At 36.1% G+C, this 22,801-nt stretch overlaps 1 protein-coding gene across 1 annotated transcript in view; it reads left to right on the forward strand.

Moving 5' to 3' along the window:
- Nucleotides 1-20,883, forward strand: part of LOC150075761 (eukaryotic translation initiation factor eIF1-like) — a 38,179-nt gene extending 17,296 nt beyond the window's left edge. The window contains exons 2-3 of the mRNA XM_090387448.1: nucleotides 5,090-5,247; nucleotides 20,480-20,883. Of these exons, the coding sequence (XP_090243574.1) occupies nucleotides 5,090-5,247; nucleotides 20,480-20,626 (305 nt within the window). The 3' untranslated portion in view covers nucleotides 20,627-20,883. The remainder of the gene's footprint in view (nucleotides 1-5,089; nucleotides 5,248-20,479) is intronic.
- Nucleotides 20,884-22,801: the final 1,918 nt, after the last annotated feature.

The following is a 22,801-nucleotide window of genomic DNA, read 5'->3' on the forward strand; positions in this document are numbered from 1 at the left end:
AGGCAAGACTTCCCCTTAACAAAACCATGCTGTGTCCGAGCTATAATTGAAGTCTTGTCCAGATGATCCTGCAGTGTGCTTCCTTAATCAGTGCTTCCATGAACTTTCCTGGAACAGAAGTTAAACTCACAGGTCTATAATTACTTGTGTCAACCTTTGATCATCCTTTGTGAATTGGGGTCACATTTGCACATCTCCAGTCTATTGGTACCTCCCCTGAGTCCAAGGAAGCTCTCATAATTATGGCTAAGGGTTTGCTTACTTCCTTTGCTGCCTCCTTTAATATAACTGGATAGATCCCATCCACCCCAGGTGCCTTTCTTGTGTTTATCTTCAACAATTTCTCCTCCACTTTACTCTCAGTTATTACAAGATTATCTAGCTTACTGCCAGAGTTGAACACACCTCTGACATTCCCCTCGCTGAATAACCCTCGATGCAAAATATTCATTTAGTTTGTTAGCTACCTGAGCAGGATCATCATCAGTTGAACCATCGATATCAAGTGGACCAATCGAACGAACTTGCTTTCTTGCATCATATGCCTCTGCTACTAATGCTAATACTTGATGAGAATCAACCAAAAGAGCAAGCTGACTTTAGGACAGGATTCTCAACTACTTATAACTTTCATGTAATATTGCAGTTAATGAAGAAAGCAAATGAATAAAAAACACCTTTTTGACTGCATACAGCATAAGGCAATGTTTCGGGCACTGAAAAGACAAGGCACAGGCATCCTGTACATTATCATTTTGAAGAAAATATATGAAAATGCTACCTCCTTATTAGACTAGACAAAGACAGTGGTAAATTTAAAATTGAGAAAGGAGTTCAACAAGGAGACACAATATCTCCGAAGTTATTTACTGCTGCCCTTGAAGAAGCTTTCAGAAAATTAGACTGGTCGCAGAAAGGAGTCAATGTGAATGGAGAGTACCATTTACATATTTGCAGATGACGTGATCATAAGCCATGATCCCGAAGAATTAGAGGAAAATCTTAATCAGTTATGCAGAGTTGGTAAGGATTTCCGACTAAAGATGAATATGGCTAAAACAAAAATAATGATGAACAAGTATGCCACAGAAAGGGATATAATCGTTGAAGAAGCAGTAATTGAAAAGGTGAATTCATGTATTTATCTGGGACAAGTCTTTAGTTGTAATAATGATAAATGGCTGGAAGTCAAGGGAAGAATAAATTTCGGATGGATAGCATTCAGGAAATATGGTCATATACTGAGGAGCAATATCCCAATTTGTCTGAAGCATAAAATAATGAACCAATATATATACTCCCCACCATGACTTATGGAAGTGAAACTTGGGCACTTACCAAAAGAATGGAAGAATAGCTGGAAACTACACAGTAAAGAATGGAATGAATTATATTAGGAATCAGACTGTTCAATAAGAAGAGAAACACATGGACTAGGCAAAAAATTTGAGTAAAGGACATTCTTAACAAAAATTAAAGAACTGAAATGGTCTTGGGCAGGACACACACAGCTCAAAGACACGATGACAGATGGACTAAGAAAATAACTGACTGGTACCCAAGATAATAGAAAACCAGGAAGACAAGAAATGAGATGGAACAGATGAAACTCAAGAGTTTGTGGGCAGTAAATGGATGGCCATTGCATAAAAAAGAAACTGGAAAGTTGCTGGAGAGGCGTTCATCCTGCAATGGATGAAAATGGCTGGTAATGAAGATGTAGCTACGAACATATAGGTATCAAACATGGAACCTTTTGCTTGTATTCAACTTTGGCAACATCCCTTTTCACCATCCGACAATAATTGACTAACATGTTGGCACTCCATTTGCTTTTGTATCTTTGTTCCATCGCTGCGGTGTCTTGATGGAAGCACTTGCTGTGTTCGTCGCTGATGGCACTACAGTTTGGTGGGAAGAATCCAGGTGTGATTGCAAGAAATGCATCTTCATTGGCATGTTGTATCCCAGTTTTTCATAAGAAGTAACGAGGTCTTCCACAAGCTGCCTGTAGTTACTAGCTTTAACATTTCCTAGAAAACCAGTCAACATTTTGAAAGACTTTCCGCTCTGATTTCTCGCTAGCACTAAGGACACAAACTGTTCATCTTTGAAAAGTTGCCTTATTTGTTGATCAATGAAAACGCTTGCCTTAATCTTCTCTGTACTAAATCTTAGGAATTTCTCTTGTAAGTATATGAAAGCAGGACCATTCACTTCCAAAGCCTTCACAAAATCTTTCATGAGCCCCAGTTTGATGTGGAGTGGTGGAAGCAAAACATTTTAGATCGACCAGAGGTTCAAATGCTATGCTCTTCATTCCAGGTGTTAATGATTTTTGTTGAGGCCAACTCTTCTTCTGTGCATATCCTTGGCACGGTTATTCACTCTCAGAGAAAGCAACAATACTTAGTGTAACCCTTTTGTAGTCGTCCTAATAAAATGGCGATTACCTTTAAATCACCACATATATACCACTCATACTTCTGATAGTGTGCACCTAAAAGGTTGTTTGCATATGTTTCTTTTTTGTGGGTAGCAGTGCAAGAGGTATTGAGGGCAGCATATTTCCATTGTGTAATAACAGTCTTAAGGCTAACCTTAGAAGCATCTATAAATTGTCGCCATTCTTCAGGAATGTGCCTAGTGTTTGTTGCTGCCATTAGACCATCAGAATTCTTATAAATAGCGAGTTCCCCTGCTGTTTGATAGAATTTATCAGTCTTTATTTCGAGTATGAAATGCCACTTTCACAGAGTGAACTATGAGATTCCACTGTTTTATCCTTGAGGCCAAAGGCTCTGATTTATTCTTTGGCAGTTTGCAATCCCTGATGAGGTCATAAGCTCACTTTCTATGATCTCGTGTGGGTCAGAAGAATAAAAGTGTGGACAAAATGATAGATCCCTTGACTTATACGGCTGCTGTACTTCTTCGTGTATATCAAGTTGATGTTCATGAGTGTCTTCATCTTTTTCAGAGTGTACAGAAAAACAGTTGGGGGGTTCAGGAATAGGTAGTACTTCACCATGAGGCACAGAACAAATTTTAGATGGCATATTTGGGTACATCACTGTCCACTTCATTGTTATCCCTTTTCTGATAGGAGGTGCCATACAGAAGTAACAGTCTGTGACATGATTTGTTGGCTCCCTCCATATCATTGGCACTGCGAAAGTCATAAAACAAAACATCTCTTTCGATTCACCCACTCATTGAGTTTTGATGAACAGGTAGTGCGGAGCCCAGTTCTTGTCCTGGTTACCTATTTTACATCCCAAGTACAAGTAGTCCTTTTTTATAGCTCCAGTGAAGGGATGCTTTCTTGAAGCTAACATGACTTTTCCTCATGTGTAACAGAAGTCATCTGGACTATTCACACAATTATGGGGCATATTGACCTTGCATGACACAAATACTGTGCAAAAAGTAGAAATTTCAGAGAACGACCATTAACTGAGAACAAATAGCCTAGTACCTAGCCATATTTGAGTTGACGCATTTGAAGCAACAGTTGCCGATCACATAAGAGCATGCTGGTACTGAAACTGCAGTGTTTCCATGCATTTTGTCTAGAGCCATAGTTGATAATGTAGAGTAGCTCATTAATATGAGACCCCAACTATAATTTGAAAACAAGTGCCAATTGAAAAATTTTAATGTGATTTTGTTTTCATAACATTTTACGTGTTGACCAGTGTAATCTAATGAAGAGTTGCAATCAGCCCAAGTTTTTATAGATGGCAATAACAAATGGCTATGTAATACTGATTGGGAGTTGAATGATTTTATTTTACTAGAAGGGAAGTTTTGGTAGTATATTATAGGATTTCAACTCTTGATATTATGCGTTACTCTGTGCACTTGGTTATACACTGCATTATAAACGTATACAAATGAATGAATCTGTATCAAAGAGGAAGATCACCATTTACATAGCCAAGGTAAGAAAATTTTATTCGGTGTTACTGATATAAGGTATAACATATGGTTAATGTTATTTTGATAAGGAAGAATTAAATCATAAACTGAGTATAATCAAGCAAGCAACAAAATTTGCTAGAATAGCAACAAGATATTCAGAATGATTCATAAAAAGGATTTGTAGTCAAGCAAAAAGATAAACATTCTCAGAGTTCTTATTATCATAAAAACAAAAAAAACCTTGCCAGTTATTCTCTGAGCTAATTTGATTGCGATGTTATCAGGGGAATAATCCAGGATCTTATATTTGTGATTAAGGAAAAAAAAGTACCAACTATGCTGAGATTAATTAATTAGCAAAAAGAAGTGTATCTAGAAACTTATTGTGTGTGGTGATTTAGTGGTATATATTCCTAATTCCAATTTGATATATATAAAAGAAATGCTATTGTGAGTGATAATCACTGTGAGGTGAATCCATTTATTTTTGAAAACTAGGAAACCAAACAGCATAATTTTCAGAAGATGCTGTTATAATAATTGACAGTGCACCTTATTCTGTTCAGCTAACAAATCTAAATCATTAGATAGAAAACAGGAAATAATACTTGGTTGTCTAGTAACAATATAACCTGCAAGAAGCCATTGAGAAAAGTAATAAAAATTTAATAATCTAAATCTAAATAATAAAAATTTAATACAATTGTCTGCATAGAAAGGTTTTCTAGTTTTGAGATTATATTATCTAAAAGTTGTATTTCTAAAATCGTTTTTTTGTAAAATTCAATTAAAGTGTAATGTCTCTTTTTCTAATTCTTGGGAGTTTTATTTGCTATCTTTAATTCAAGAACAGCCATGGGCTTTTGCCATTCCAGAAAAAAAATTATAGCGTTTCACTTCTCCCATAGGTATCGATTTAGCTGAACTCTGAATTTCCTAAACTCTAACTTAACTTGTTAACCAATAATCGACAATTTATTGGCTAAATGAATTAACGTGATGAATCCATGTGTTGAACTTGCTTCTCAATTTCAGATAATAGGAACAGCTGAGTCATGTTAAGGAAGTTTTGGGGGACTGTCTTACAGAGATAAGCAATATAGAATGTCATATTTGTTTCAGATATGACTATTTAAAAATTCTGTTTATATTTGTTCTCTTTCAGACCCTTTTGCTGATGCCATTAGGGCTGATGAACAAGGGGGCCAGGACGGATTAATCCACGTCAGAATACAGCAACGTAACGGACGTAAAACCCTCACTACTGTGCAGGGGATTTCTGACGACTACGATAAAAAGAAGATTGTTAAAGCATGCAAGAAGGTAGTTTATTATTGAATAATGCAATATTTACAGTTTATTATTGATGTTTCAGAGAAAATTAAATTTTTCTTAAGCGATTAATTTTACTAATTTAGTTTGGGACAATTAACTTATACTTTTCAGAAGTACTGCTATACCTATGTAAAATTTGTAGTTTAAAATAAATGCAAATTTTCTCTGAACTATTTATTTTGTACTTTATTTATTTTTTTTTTACAGGTATGTATTGTTAGTGTCTGATATAACTAAGATACATTGGGAAAAAAAATGTAATTTTTCTATGCGAGTTGAATCCAGTAGTAGTAGTAGTAGTTTCCATTAGATTTGTCAAGGAATTCTAGTAAACTGTATTTTTTAAAAAATTTCTTTAATTTCCATCTTTTAAAAATTGTAATTCCAGAAGGGTTTTTCTTCTCTCCCTTCTTAGCTTCATCCTTTTAGAAGCGTGCGTGTGTCAGTCAGTCATGATTGTAACAGGTTACAAGGTTAAGTATTGCAACTTTCCCTTCATGGCAAAAAGGCCAGGATTTAGAGATAAGGTGTTACATAAACATTAAAACCATTAAATACCATAAGACATTCAAGAACAAAAACAAGATGACATTAAATGATATAGGGAAAAAACAAAATGACAAATACATTTACAATAGTGACTGTTGTCCTTGCAGTTCGTGGAAGAGAGCAGCAAAAGCACTGTCAGGCTCGTTTTCTATTATGCTCATTAATTAATTCACGGGGGCAGTTTCACCTCTAGCTAGATGGTTGCGACGCTTTGTCAAGAGATGGTGGCGCTATGTCTGCTGTGGTCGCCATTCCCTGTATTAGTTACGGGGTTTGGTGATTGTCTGGTGCAACTGGCAGTTCATGGTCCATGGAGGGTGTTGGGCCGAGTATCCCACGTCTATATCGTCAGTTGATGGCAGATTTCTTAAGGTCAGCGTCAGTGTCCTGGATTCATCCGAACATCTGGTATGGTAGGAAACAATCTGATAGGTGGAGGTGTTAATGACGAGGGCAAATAGTTTGGGAGGCTCTGAGCTGGGCAGGTGAATCCTCCAGCCATAGAGAGAGAGAGAGAGATCCCAGAATGAAGGAGATGTGATCAAAACCGGTCAACATCTTTACTGTGATTATCAGTCTTTTTTTCGTCAATGAGAGAGGGAAGTCTGGGGATTCCCAGGACCTGGGCCATTTCAGTTGTGTGAATATTTCTTTGTTTACAAGTTCTTTATATGTATTATTTATTTTCAGTTTGTTGGGTACCATGTCCTCTTGTAAGCAGTTATTAATCAGTCCAAACTAGATTTTGAACAGGCTAAGAGTAGAAAACTTGCTTCTTGCCTTAATGGTAGCCGAGCATTCTGGTCTCTTGCCAAAGCTATTGGCCACTTTTGCTCACCTCTGTCAAAGCCAAATGGTTCTGTTGTCACTTCAGTCAAGGATAAAGCTGACCTGCTAGCATCCCATTTTTCTTCCAACTCCTATATTAATGATCTTGGTAAAAACACCTCCCATCATTCCCAACACACTCCATTCAATGCTTCCTGTGGTCCTTCCGTCAGAAGGATTTTGACGAAACTTGATGCTCAGAAAGCTCCAGGTCCTGATGGTATTTCTCTACTTGTTCTCAAAACCTGTGCTCCTGTTATTTGCCACCTCTTTTCACTTTCTTATTCCAAAGGTGTTTTTCCTTCTGCTTGTAAATTTGCTCATATCCAGCCAATTCCTAAAAAGGGTGACAAATCCCTCCCATCCAATTATCGTCCCATCGCAATTACTTCTACTCTTTCTCAAGTAATGGAGAAATCAATTAACCGCCAACTCTTAAACTACCAGAAACCTTCCATCTGATCAACGATTGCCAGTATGGATTCCGTCAGTGTCGATCCACTAGTTGATATTCTGGCTTATGTTAACCGATTATGGACAAATTCAATGGAAAAGTTTGGTGAAACACAAGCAGTTGTTCTTGACATCTCAAAGGCTTTTGATCATGTTTGGCATAAAGGTCTTCTAAACAAGCTTCCATCTTATGGTTTGCCAACTGATTTTGTAATTGGTTATCCAGTTTTCTCTCTGACACCTCTCTAGCCGACCGGGCTAGCCGAGTGGGTAAAGTACCTGCCCGGCAACCCAAAGGTCGCGGGTTCGATTCCCGCCTCGGGCTTGGATCAAAGTATTGCAAAAACCTTGGGAGGTGCAATATGGCCACAGAAGCCGATGCGCCAACAACTACCAAATCAAAAAATCTGACACCTCACTGAGAGTGATGGTAAATGGCTCTGTCTTCTAACTTCTCCACTAATGCTGGTGTCCCCCAAGGTTCAGTTCTTTCCCCCACTCTTTTCCTTGTATATTAATGACCTTCCATTTGACCGTAAATCCTATCCATAGTTTTGCTGATGATAGCACATTGCATTCCACTTTCCAGTATGAGAAACCTTACCCTGCTCGATCATCTTTGTTTACATCTTTTGTCATAGAACGTAATCTTCCTTTGAGTTGCATTGTTCAGAAATATGTTTCCCAGTGAAAAAATTGCAATAAAAAGCTTCATACACATTTGAGTTATCAGCTCTGAAAAATATGCCATTTTCGATTGCTAGAAATGGTTGTAATGTTTTCATTGGAGATTCCAAGCTATGTCCCATTGTGATGACCTTTCATTAATAAAAATATGATCTGGATATGGGAAATAATTTTTACATTGTTTGGATTTTATCAAAACATTTGACTCTTCTCTTGCAAGAAGTTACTGTATAAAGCTAGTTGTGTGGACCAGGAGTAAGATTCTAAGATGGATCCCAGTTTCTGCGGGGTAGTGGGTATATGGTTTTGATTAATGGTTACTCTTCAGATAGGTCTAACATTGGAAGTGGGTTCCCCCAAGGATCATTTCTTTTGCTACCATTTCTGATTTTCATAATTACATTTATAAATAAATGGTATGTATGAAGATTGAGAGTGCCAAACACTACTCCTCCAAGGTGATTTATATAGACTTTGGGGATGATTGGGAAGGTAGTAGGTACGTTTTAATGCAGAAAAAAATGCAAAGTTGGTGAATAGCAACACTAATTTGTTTTTTTTTTTTTTTTAACAGATGAAGAAAGGGAGTTTTGGAGTTACAATGCGGGTAAACAGGTACTCCTTCAATTGTAGACAAGCAGCAAGGAAGGGCTATGTGTCCTATTGATAATTTATTGAATATTTGCTTCTACAGATAGGAGATGATAATCCCACTGTATAAAGCAATTGAAGACCATACTTGGTATAGTGACTGTATGGAGACCTCACCAAAAAAAGACAGCTTCTTGAAAGGTCACAAAGTAAAAGGGCACCCATATGAGCAAAGAGTTTGAATATGTGAGTTGCAGAGCTTGAAAGCCAGGTGCCTTAGAAGGGACATGATTGAGGTCTGTAAGACTGAGAGGATAAAGTAAAATGGAGGCAAAATTATCACTGTTATAAGTGATTCCAGAACTAGGAAAGATGAATTTAAATACAAATTTTTATATATACAGGTAACCCCATATAACATGGTAGTTTGGTTCCTACAAAATCTTGTGTAATGCGAAACAGTGTTATATGGGACTAAGAACCAGTACAAAACGGGGGGGGGGGTAGTGACTTTGGTGGTACGTTCCAAAAGCCTAACAAAAATATGCCATTTTTTTATAACTATCGGAAACTTGATTTTTATAGTAGTAATAACTTAATATTTTAACTTTATTTTTATAACAGTAGTAACTTAAATAGTAATAAATGAACTAATAAATGTCTTACCTTACTAACTGTGATACTTATATGTGAGATAATGTATGTTCATTTAATTTTCTTCTTCCTCTTCATCACTGCTAAGCACACTCTTCTACAGCATCTAGATTTCGTGTACCTTCTGCTTTCTTTAAAAGTCACTAACTGCACTCTTCGAAGTCTATTTTTTATGGTCTCTCAAACAAGCACAGGTTCAATAGCACAGAACCTAACCCAGGGATCTTCCAACAAAATACAGTGGTACCCCCCCCTGCTTTAATAGCTTAATTAATATGTACATACTAATTGATATTTCTATTTACAGGCTTTTTTTTTTTTTTTTTGTAAAATTTAAAACAGTAAAAATGATAAGCTTGCTGTTTGTTTGGTTTTTAGGAGCATTAGCAACTAAGGCCATATTGCTCCGGGAATATGTGGTGGTCATTCCCTTGACCTTTCCGCATTCTCCGTATTTGGTGGTGACGGGCTCGAACCCCGGTCTAATCAAGAAGCGTGTGCTCCGCACTGCTGCTCCTTCCCACCTGGCTACGGAGACGCCCTAAAATGATAAGCAATTAATAACAAAGAACATGGCACGCCCAAGTTGCAACAAACACTATGCAGAATAAGAAAATTTATTTGTTTTTTTATATGATTGAATATTTGATGGAAGGGGAAACTCATTTCACCATAATAATGTGAAAACCCACAGAATTCAAAGCTATCAGTACTATAGCAAATGCAAGAAGATAGTTTACTTCTCCATTTATAATTGCTTGTAGTAACGGAAAAGCCCAATAAACCGGAAAGTGCAAATTGTTTTATGGTCGTGACCTCCAGAAATGTGCTTTAGAAAAATATGAAGGCGATAACAACTAGCGAGTCAACAGCAGGGATTCACAAATAGGAATGGAAACTTTGAAAATTACATTTAACTTATTAGCAGGGTATTCCCAGACAAAAGCTCAAAAATACCATGTTATGTGAGATTTACAGCAATTCTCAAACTGTGTTAGAGCAAAACCGTGTTGTAGAAGTGCAGTGTTATAAGGGGGTTGCCTGTATATGGCAAGGGGAGGAAAAAGCAGTTTACTGTCATATCTATTTAGATACTTTTTAAACACTTCAGTATTCTTTTGGTTAGATTATAAAATGCTTGTGTTAGAAGTTGGTTAGTGGCGCATTACTCAATTTTTATATCTTGTAAATTGCATTTTTGGGTGAATTTTTGCTTTTTGTAATGTCATGGCATAGGTGGAATTGGCCATGTATAATGTGACTTAATGAGTTCCTTGATTCTTGCACATCCTATGGCATTTATTCAGAGGTCAGTTGAGTAAATTCTAGTGCTGTTGATGATTGACTTCTGTGTGCCAGATGCGGGGAGAGTACCAATCTTAAACTAAAACATGTTACATTGCTAGATGAAATTGAATTGCTTTAGAAACAATTTGATTCCTTAGACCAAAAACTTGCTGTCCGGGAATTCAACGTCTATTGATCTGCCAGGTGATACACTTGCAATTTTGGCCTTAGGAGAAAGATCAAGTGTAAACTGTTCTGGTTCATTTGGAAGATTTATCAGGAATTGATTTATTTTTGTAATATGGATAGGAGGACTACAATCAGCATATGTCTTCTAAAATTGATCTTGCCAAAGAACGTGGCACACTACACTTGCAACTGATAGGATCGAAAGGTGACATAAGTAATTACAGACCTGTCAGCTTAACATCTGTTCCAGGGAAAATAATGCAGTCACTGGTTAAAGAAGTAATGCAGGACTATCTGGACAGGAATGCAATTATACTGCGGTTATAGCATGAATTTGTTGGCAGTCTTGTCTAACCAGCTTGGTAGGTCTATGCAGTGACTTAGGAACTGGATGAAAAAATAATTTTAATATCATATACAGTACTTGAATTTCAGAAAGGCTTTTGATACTGTTGCACATAAAATGATGCTGTATAAACTGGAGTGTTGTGCATTAAGGGAAAATTACTTCTATGGATAAAGAGATGGTTAAGTGGAAAAAGACAGTGTGGTTATCAATGGGTACTATTTTTCAAGAAGTAATGTTATCGGTGGAGTTCCCCATGGTTCAGTGCTGGGTTGTTTTTAATATTTATTAATGAAGGTGCATCAAGCTTAATGTCAAAGTTGGCAGATGATACAAAGGTTGGGTGGTGGTACAGTGACTATACTTCTGCAACAAGATTTAGGAAAATTAGATCAATGGGCTGAGAAATGGCAGTTGAAGTTTAACATCAGTGTAAGGTACTGTTGATACTGTTGCACATAAATGGATAGCAGTAATTTCAGAGTAACTTATCAACTGTGTGGGACCACACTCAGAGTGGTAGAAAATGAAAAAGACCTGGCGGTAATTGTGCAGTCATATATGATCTGTAGCCGAGGGGTCAGGAGCAGGAGTGCAGTAGTACATGCCCTTTGAGTAGACCGGGGTTCAAGCCCCTGACTGCTAAATACGGTCGCTCTGCCAACCTGCACTGGACCAGCGTGGCAGATTGTGGTCCATTTCCCTTAGCATGAATTGTTGAGGAGGCTTCCATCCTGCAGTGAGCTGATAATGGGTGCAGTTTACTTTTTTTTTTTTTTTTTTTCTTTTTTTATATGAAATTCTCTAAGGAGTGCAGACTTGTTGCCAGGACAACTCGTGGGGTTTTGTCATTTATATACAGAAACTTTGCTAATAGAGATAAGGAAATGATTATTCCTTTGTACAAAGGCATGGTTGTGCTGCATCTAGAATATTGTGTATGGGTCTGGAGCCCTCACTTTAGCAAGGATGTTGATCTGCCAGAACAGATTCAGAGAAGGGCAATCAGTTTGGTGAGGGGAACAAAAGGGTGCTCCTACCTAGACAGGCTTCAGTTCTGCAAATTGCAGTGTCTGGAGACTAGGCACCTTGTAGTGACCTGGTTGAGGTGTTTAAGGCATTGAATGGATTGAGTAAGCTAAATGTGAATTGTATTTTTACTCTTGCTGAGACTTGAGGGGGCATTTAGTTTGAGGAAGGATGGTTGCAGAAGTTTGCCTTCAGTCATCTGATTGTTGGTATAGGCTTCCATCTGTTGAAGTGAATGGTTTGAATAAATTCAAAGAACTAGACAAAATTCTTGGAGGGTACGGATGGGCGAAGTGTATTGTCGTTGGGTTTTTTTTTTTTTTTCTTTGTAGATGCTATATAAGCTCTCCTTTTTGCATTGTTTGCCACTACTACTAACCTGCAAAATGGAGACAATTTTTTTTTTTTTTTTTTTGACATGAGAGAGAGAGAGAGAGAGAGAGAGAGAGAGAGAGAGAGAGAGAGAGAGAGAGAGAGAGAGAGAGAGAGATATTATCCTTTTGAATTTCCTAGATTTCAGACAAGTGACCAATCTGCTTGCTATGTGGGGACATTGAAAAGACTGAAAACACATTGCCAGAGAAGAAAAAATTCTCTATCACAACAATGCCAGACCTCATACAAGCAGCCTGGCATAGGAGAGACTTATGGAATTTGGGTGGATTCTTCCACTTTCCTTGGGCAATTTTCACCCATTTTATCCTATAAAGGATGGTCTTTGTGTCAGACACTTCATTTTTGATGATTGCAGGCGTCAAGATGGCTCTTAGAGGCTGACAGCATCTACAGAATTGTGGAGGGGAGGAAGGCACTGGTTCAGAGGGGGAGAAAATGTATGCAAAGTGTGGTAACCATGTGAAAATATAATTGTTAGTTATATTTACACTTGAAGTATGTAGCATATAGTTTAAAATGCCATAGTAATATCTATCCATCATGGCCCTCCTGTAATAATTACTCATGGGACATGTCCATATCTCTGATGTATGATTGAATTATCTACACTCGGTGACCACTGAATTGTGACCGCCCCATTTGTAATGGACTATGCCACATAGCTTGCACTATAAAAATCAAAACAGCTTCATACACTAAGGCAGTATTAATTTGCATCTTGTTGTGCAAGTCATTGGGATAAAGTAGCACTTATGGGATGTAGTGAAGATATCATGGAGTTTTGAAAGAGCATGGTTGTGAGAGAAATTATGCAAGGTGAGTGTTCCTGATGAACAAAGGGTACAGCACATTGTATGTGCTCAATGGTAGGTCACTGGGTGACGGTTGACATTGCTATACAATATGGAGAATGCAAGACAATATCCAAAATGACGATGTGCTATGCATATAGGGTTTCACAGCAGACCACCCAAGAGATACCCTCTCCTCACTGCTGATCACCATCCACAGTGAATGCTGTGGTGTCAGCAACACACTGGTTGGATACTGGTGGACTAGAAACAAGTGTGTTGGTCAGATGAGTCCAAATATCTGGAACATGCCGATGGATACCATGTGCATTCAAGTACCACGAATCTATAGACCAATCGTGCATGGTGCTTGCTATCCAGTCAGTTAGCAGTGGTTGCTGAATATGGGGCATGTTTTGCTGGCAAGAACTAGGATCCCTGGTTCATATGCACCAACATTTCACTAGTGAGGTCTGCTGGCAGCTCTTAGGAGATTCTGTACATCTTGCCATGTTGCATTTTTTTCCAGACAGTTTAATTTTTTCCAGGATGATAATGTGCTGCGTTGTGCACGAGTGGTTCGAGGAACACACTAAAGATATCACCCATCTTAATTGGCCTCTAAATTTGCCTGACCTGAATCCAGTCAAACACCTGTGGAATATTTTGGAAAGAGAAGTGAGGCATATGGACACACAGCTGTTCTGAGACTGGAAAGCTTTGCAGGCATCATGACTGCAGAACCCTAGAGATGTCGTCAGACATCTAGTGGAATCAGTACCACTGCGAATAGCAGCTGTTGCCGTACGTACTTTGGCCCAACACAGTATTTGGTGGGTGGTCTCAATTCTGTGATCACTGGTGTACATAATGTGCATTTTTTTTCTTCCATGTAAAATCATGAAAGTGCACAGCTTTCTGCGACAAGGTTGTCTAGGGTTTGAGAACAAAAATAATTTCATCTACTAGAGTCCCACTAGTCAGGAACCACAAGACACGTATCAAAAAACAATCAAGAGAGAGCATGCAATAATCTCTGTGGATTGTAATTATCAGGAAATACATGTTAATAAAGTTTGTTCCGAAATTTTGTAGTTGGACAGTTTGAAAGGATGCCTAGTTGCAGAATGGGTTTGGGAAGAGTGGGGAAATTAGGTGCCAAATCAGAAAAGGTGTCCATGGAAATATCTATAGAAAAGGCATGCAGCAAAAACGAAATTTTGTAGTTGGACAGTTTGAAAGGATGCCTAGTTGCAGAATGGGTTTGGGAAGAGTGGGGAAATTAGGTGCCAAATCAGAAAAGGTGTCCATGGAAATATCTATAGAAAAGGCATGCAGCAAAAACAATCTGTGCAACAAAGATACTTTTTAAGAGACTGGTCATTAATTAACCTATATACTCTTTTGGATGGAGTCACAAAGCTTGAAAAAGGTTTTTGAGGCACAAAAACCTTTTTCAAGGAGAAAGGTTTTCACAAAACCTTTCTCCATTTAAAAAAAAAATTTTTTTTTTAAATTTATTTATTTTTTTTTAAGGAGAAGCAATATTTGATGTGCTCATACCAGTAGATAGATAAGTCTGGATAATCACTGGCAGATGTGGAAACTTGTCTAGAAATATCACTATTGTCAAAGATGAGAATAAGAGCAGTAAAATCATTTTTTCTGAGAAATAGATAGGACTGAGTTTTAGAAAGATTGATGTTAGCTAAGTTTTCTTTGCCTCATTGCAGAATTACTTGGAGATTAGCATTTAAGGAATTGATTGTGGATATTCTAAGTTATTTGTGGAGAGCAAGGTTTCTTCAGCTGGAAAGAAGGAATGTATTGTGCTATCATCAGTGGCATTGTGGATAGGATTTCTGTCAGTGAGGAAGGTCAAAGAGAAAGAAGTGAACCATGAAATGCCAACATTACTAGAAAAGTTAGTGTGCTATCCATCATCAGCCAGTGTATGGTCAGAGAAAAAACTGAATATCCATTTATTGCTCACGGTTAGCAGGTGATAAGATGGGAGTTTGGATCATGTTTGACAAAGTTCTTTTGAACTTTGTCAAACATGATCCAAACCTTAGAAATTTCAAGAGCGACTACTTGGATTTCTCCAAATTTTTCCAAAGATGAGTAATATAAACCACTATGTTGCTAATGAATCTATATTGACAGAATCCACATTGTTGATTGTTTATCAGAAGGAAGGCTTTAAGATAGTTTCAGTTGGTGGGTGGTGGATTTTTACATTATGTTGGAAAGATGAAGTTCAATTGGATGATAACTGGATGGGGTTGGGAGTTATTGCCCTTTTCGTGGCATCTTGCTTGATCAGAATTCTTCTAACATACTTCTTTCAGATGACCACAGGAGATATTGGGCAAAGCGTTTTGAATATGACAGCAAGTGGTTTACTGAGATTCTTGATACAAGGGTCAAAGTTTCTTTTGCTTAAGATGCAGTGGGGTTTTGATGATGGTGGGAGTATTGATGGACAGGAGTTGTGGCTAACAAAAAGACACCTTTTCTATTCTTAGCCTGTTCCAAATTGTTTGGACTGATTGATAACTGTTACAAGTTAATGCTGCAAGCTTTAGCTTAGACAGAACTGAAGCTGGAAGTTGAACACAAACACTTCTGACATGTTACATTCTTATCTTGAACAGACCTTGTGCATTTATTAGAAAACAAAGGTTTAGATAAGAGACAAGATTTTAGGGTAGCATGTGGAATAAAGCAGTGCTTCTCAAACTATCTGTACTGAAGGACCAGTTTCTTTTTATTTTCAATCTGTTGCAGACCGGCAATGTCTGCAACCAGTTTCCAATTCGTCGCAGACCAATAACAGTTTGCGGACTACACTTTGAGTAGCACTGGAATAAAGGATTTCGTCCCTACATGAATAATTTCACCAATATGATCTGATCCAATTTTGGAGTCAGAAGATTTAAAACTTTCCAACTAAGGAAAGACACACAAATCATTCGGACTATCCCAATTCACAATTTCTATATTGCACTGAGAATTGATGTGTGAGAGGGGAGGGCTCCATATTAGAGGTGATCATTCCCAAGTTATGATATGAAGTGTTTAGAGAAACACTAACTGAGCAAAAGTCGTGGCATATCATTCAACTTGGTCTTATACAACTTTAAAAAAAACAATGAAAGTGCCAAGGAAAATTGCCACTTAGGAAAGTTAGACCTGATGGAGAAAATTGAATTTAATTTAAAACAGTAAAAACAGTTTTTGCCATACTACTGGCTTATGTTTTGTTTTATTTGAATTATCAGAGATATATATATATATATATATATATATATATATAATAATAAGCAATCAATAACGATGAACACGGCACACACAAATGAGATACACAGTAACAAGTTTAAGAAATAGGAATGAAGAGAATATTCTGAATTTTTTTTTTTTTTTTTTCCTCCAGCAAGGGGACACATTTCACCATAATAACTTAAAAAATCCACAGAATTCCAGCTATCAGTATTATTGCAAATGCAATAAGATCTAGTTTACTACCTGTTTATAATAGATTACATTAACAGAAAAGCCCAATAAACTGGAAACTGCAGATTGTTTTTATTGTTTTCTGGTAGTGACCTCCAGAAATGTGCTTTAGTAAAATGTGAACTCAGGTCAGGTGATAGTGTTTCTGCTTTAATCCTGTGAAGTTCTTTACAGAAAATTTAATTTCAACCATTATCATGGTGCCAGCTAAGAGAATAAGTGACGGTGGTACTAGTAAATCTACCAATAAAAAGAAAGTGGTCAATTTGGATCAGAAAATTAAAATAATAAGGATGTATGAAAATGGTCAAACGTTAACAAGTATCGAGCAGAATTTAGATTTTTCACGGTCAACAGTGAACACGATAAAAGCCAAAGACTGAATACAAGAAGCGATTGGCACCAATGAAGTTAAGAAATATCTTTTGTTTATATTTCTATTTGTGATGCTAGTCATTAATGTAACATACCATCGTGAAAAAGGGTTAGAAATGTGAAATTCCTAGGCGATGCACTTTCTTTGAACACCAATGTATATCTCATGTGTGAATACCTTCACAACGAGTTGCTGTGATATTGCACAACATCAAATAAGTAATGCTTCACCAACGGAGAAGACTATTTTTACTACAGTAAAATCTCATTAATACAAACTCGGTTTATACAAAGTACTCGTTTATACGAAGCACATACCTTGTGAAAGGATAGACTTTTCTATATATTACAAAGTTCGTTTTCACCCCATGAAAAATATTGTTATTTTGTACATTTAATACAAATCTTGGCACAGTTGTCCAATTATTGCCCCTATTATTGTCTGATAAACTTTACTTGTTAGAATTTACTTTTGTGTAAACAAAACCAGTTTAGGGTAGTTACAGCTTAAATAAAGTGCACTATGAAAAATCATTGTGAAAGATATGTTAAATTAACAAAAAAATACAAACAGTTTTTCTTAATTGTTTACATACACTCTCTTGCACTCCACAGGAAAAAGTCAATTGCAATTGTTGTGCTGCTTCAGAGTCTTTTGCTACAGTATAATCTATTTTTTGTGCGGTTTTATCTGAGCTAATGTCTTTTTTTGCAACTTGTCTTTAAATTAATTTAAAGTTTGTTTATATTAAATATCTAGCAGTGTTATGGCAACAAAACATAAACTGATGGAATTAAGCCTGGAAATAAGGCTGATAGGATGGAACGAAGCAAAATGGACATTGCAAAGGCAACATCCCTTTATCCACAATACTGAAACCCGAAAAAAAAACAATGTGTTTATATTGGAGCAGCAGTAAAAAAAAAAAACAGGATAAGAATTCCACATTTGGTGGTATGGGCTTGGCACACCCAGGGTCCTGAACTAGATCTCATCATTCTTCTCTTTCTTGGTGATTCCCTTCTAGTTTTAACTCTCTCTCTCTCTCTCTCACAAGGTAACTTGGGAATTTTTTTTTTTTTTCCCTGGTGCAGCATAAGCCTCGGGCTTCCTTGCGCCATATGGCTATTAATAATAATAACTCTTGGCATAGCTATCATTTCGCCCACAATGCACCACGAAAAACAACGAGAAACGCCTAATGCGTGTTTGGACTTGCAGGTGTTGCTACAATGTGTTACTGAGTTGTGATTTTTTGTTATTTTCAATTTTTTCAGGTAATATTTTGAAACAGTCATTAATGTGAAAAGTCGTAAAACAGGACCTACCTGTATACTTAAACGATGCCAATTCTTAGCTACTTTAGTAGTTGGCTGTGTACTAAAATGATTCATTTGCACGAACTTGTACGTCAGTTAACTTCTATGCAACCTGAGGCTTTAGCCCTAAAATACTTTTAAGTTTAATCTACTTGCACACCATCAGGCATCTCTCATATTGGGTAGATGCCTGATGGTGTGCTTATACTTGATAACTGGATTGTCATCATTGCAAAACCAGGGTCCCTGCCTGCCCACCAATGAGAAGCTTTGAAACGGTGCCATCTGCTGGTACTTGATGCTGCCAGAGTTACAGAGAATATTTAACAACAGTCTTCCCTAATGGAGAAGCATTGCCTATTCGAGGGATTTGTGAGCAAGGAGTAACTGCCTCTTTTGACAGCATTTCTTATTCTTCCTCTCCTAGTATCACTTTCCTCTACCTTTTTTTGCTTTCCTAAGTTTAATAGGGATAGAGATGCAGATAACCCAATTTTTATCCCATACCTTTTTGCAAACTGTGTTGTCTGGATGGTGGTATTAGCAGAGAATAAATAGTCTTCTGCTTTGGTGAAGATTTATTTGATTTATTTGAGATAGTGTAATATCGTGGAAACTCATTGTGGAGGTATTCACAATATAAGATATACTTGAATGATGCCAATTCTTATCTACTTTAGTAGTTGGCTGTGTGTGATAATGCATTTGCACTAACTTGTACGTCAGTTAACTTCTATGAGGCTTCGGCCTTAAAATGCTTTTAAGTTTGTCAATGCAAAGTACCATTATTTCCTTTTTTTTTTTATTCTTATTTTTATTTTATTCATTAAACTATTGTGGAGACCCCAGAGTGAGAGATTGTAGTGTTGAGATATTTTAACTTTGAGGTAATGTTTGTTTCTGTGTGTTTATGAACTTTGGCAAGTTAGAGATATACAGAAGTCTTGCATTAGCAATGATTTCCATTCCATTTTGTATTTCAGGTACTGTAATAAAAATGCATTTTTACATTTTTTGTATTTATATAAAATGTATTTATAAAATCCAGCAGATTGGCCAACCATTTATTTTTTTTCATAATCAGCTGACAGTTATGCCTTCTGTTGTTCTTTACACACTGAAAGTAGACATAGGATTATGTCGTCATTTCCAGTGTTGGATCATTGGATATTTGCAATCCATGTGCAGTTTTGTTTGATGACTTTACTGCAATAACACAATGCATACTGTCCCTTGATTTACATTTGAAGCAAATTTGGTATGAAGCTGGAAGTTTATAAAAAGTCATGGATTGTCTTCTGTTATTTGTGAACTAAAATTAGCAATCTGTGGGTCACTTGATTTGTGCATGAAGCATTCCACTCAATAGCTCTCAACAACTAATTTTTATTAAATGTTAGTGTTTGTGAACATTCAATGAAAAGGTTTGGGAAGAAGTTGATTGGGGTGGGGACTGACCTTTTTACTAGTGTGTGTGTGTGTGTGTGTACACACACACACACGTACATTTCAAACAATAGATTTATATATAAATGGCCATAAAAATTTTGGCACCACATAGTGGCACCATCTCTTCAAAATTTTCCAGCTAATAGACAGTTTTGTTAAATGGTAGCATTGAAAATCATGGGAGGACATTATATTTGCCAGCACAATTGGCCAATTTTGACTTACAAAAGCCAAAATTGGGGAAATTCTCTGGAATTAAAATCCAGAAGTTGATGAAATAGTTAAGTAATGGTGAGTTTTTAAATTCTGGTTTGATTTTTACAGTTTTATTTTAATTTTAGTCAAGTTAAAAAAACAAAACCACCCTTATTGAAAACTGACTACAGAAGCCACACATATTTGCTTGAAAGGATTAAATACTGTTTGTTTATATTCACGGAATAATCAAGGTGAAAAACTCGGGCTCTCCTGTAGTAAAGTTAAATATGAACATATTTAACTATTGTTAAAATATTTTGAGTGCACATTTTTGAATAGAAAATATTAATATAATAAAAGTACATAAAGTTATTATACATTAGTTTTGCTCTTTTTAACAAAAAGCTATAAAATGACCTGAAAATTTAGTCATATGTAGATTGTTAATTTAAAAATATATCAAATTTCTAAACCATTTTCAGTAGTGAAAGATACATTTTATTACTGCCCAGTATGAAAACAAGTGTTTATGAATTCTAAATTTGTTTTTGGTGCTTTGCAGGAGTTCGCCTGTAATGGAACTGTAGTAGAACACCCAGAATATGGTGAGGTAATTCAACTTCAGGGAGATCAGCGTAACAATATCTGCCAGTTTCTCACAAAAGTGGGTATTGCAAAGCCAGAGCAACTGAAAGTTCACGGCTTTTGATGCACGAGTTCTGTATTTTCTTCCATTCTTGAACCTATGCGTTTGTAAAATTGACAATTTCAGTTAACAGTACAAAGAAACTTGTGTTGACTAAATGTACTTTGTAGTATAGTAATAATCTAAATTGTTTATGTGATGACTGTCTCTTGACTGTTTCCTGCTTTTTATATCACAATTGTGATTTTTATATTACATTTCTTGGGTACAATATGACTTGAGAGTGAATAAATGTTAAAATTTTGATTTTGATTTATTGATATTGGCATAAGCATTATTCATATTCTTGTGATGTATTTCTCATTGAATGACAACTGATTAAACAGAAATATACTCTACTCTAACTAATGCATTTCTTTCCAAGTAATAAATACTATTTATTTTTGCAGTTTGAAACAGATTTTGAGAGTACGTCTTCTCTGAACAAAGTTTCTATAAAGTAAAAATGTATTGTATTCAGTTTTCATGCTAACTTAAGTACACGTGAATTTAATATCCAGCTTAGATTTCATTAATAATGAAAAGGAGGATTTTCATTGCTAACTATTGTTTACCTATATCCTAAAATCACGAGGTGTTAATGTTTGCTGTATGAAACTTGGTATCCTTTCCTAGATTACTTAGGATTTTAATAACATGCCACAATTTTAGAAGGGGTACATCTTCAAAAGGAATACACTGCAGTAATTCCAAGAGGAGATAACTGTTATCTTGTTATCCTAGAACTGCTTTGTTTTCAGTTTCCCGCTTTTGTCAAATAACTGCTTATATTCATGAAAATCTGTAAAACTTAACAAATAATGCAAAGGAAAGCATTCAAATTTATTAAATGTTAACCGGTATAATTAACATATACATTATTTTACTTTGGATCAATTAAATACAAGTGTTGAGTGTAGATAAACTTGCACAGTTCTATGAGAAGGCTGTTTTGCTTTATGTATCTTTGTTTCTCAAATAAAAATATTAAATTAATCAATTTTCTTCTTAAAGTATATATATAAAATCAACGTGAATGCATATGGTCATTCGTTCAAATATACTGGGGCACAATGTATACCGAGTGTATCAGTTCCTTTTAGCTTCCTTTATCAGTAATTGACTTAATATATTAATAAGGTAAATTGCTAATTTTGTATGGACCCATAACTAAAGGAAACATCCTTGTCTACAAAATATATAATTAAAACTAAATAAATTTGAATGTTTGGGTGGAGGAAGCAAAAAAAACATTAGTTATTTACAAAGTTCTAAATTTTATTTATTTTTATTAAAATCTTGTATAAGTAATCTTACAGTTATAACTTATGTCTGTCTATATCACCAATAAAATTTACCTGAATTACTGTACAACTATTAAGTATTAAATTTCCAATAGATAGAATTGGACAAATTAGATTATCACATTGATGAAAATAATTTCTTTGCCTAACAGCTGCCATAACCAAAACACAATAGTACTAGTGCTGGGCATAATTGAATGATACAGGGTCTGAAGAATTTTAAAGATAGAGAATATCATATGTGTTATGTGGATGCTAACTGATAGAATGCATAGCTCTACTTGTGTGCTTGTAATGTGGACACAGCAGAACAGCAATCATAGTACTTGTGACAGTACATGGTTTCAGGCCTTCATTTGGTCAAGTAATGATAGTTGGCTTATTCACTGCTGCCAACAATTTTATTATTACTCCTTCACTCAAGATATAGATTTGTTTTGCTTGAAGAAATGGTATGAGTATTATTTTAAATTTCCAAATACGAGCATATTTGGCACCTTGTTTTCTGGTGGCAAGCACCAGTGATAGATGTATACAGAATTGAATTGTTGATGTTTGTTGCAGTACCCACAGACCATACCATACTGTATGCAATGTTGTGAAAACATCAGAATATCACAGAAAGGACACCAGTGTCTGCCATAAGAAGAGTGTACTTAAAAAGAGGAAATGTTTCATTGATAATCCCCTTACTCAAAAGGAACCATTAAAAAGATATTACTGGAAGAATGCAAGAAAGAAGTGAAGGCTTGATTCTCTTTATACTGCTGCTTCAATGATTAAAATTAAAAACAATTTGGAAAAATCGATCATGGATACTTGAAGAATTGGCCATAAATTTCTCTTTATGCTGTTGATATACCAAGACCCTACTTATCCTTGATTTAGAACACTG

Source organism: Mastigoproctus giganteus, chromosome 13 (assembly GCF_048544385.1).
Source record: "Mastigoproctus giganteus isolate SK-2022 chromosome 13, ASM4854438v1, whole genome shotgun sequence".
NCBI classification, from domain to species: Eukaryota; Metazoa; Arthropoda; class Arachnida; order Uropygi; family Thelyphonidae; genus Mastigoproctus; species Mastigoproctus giganteus.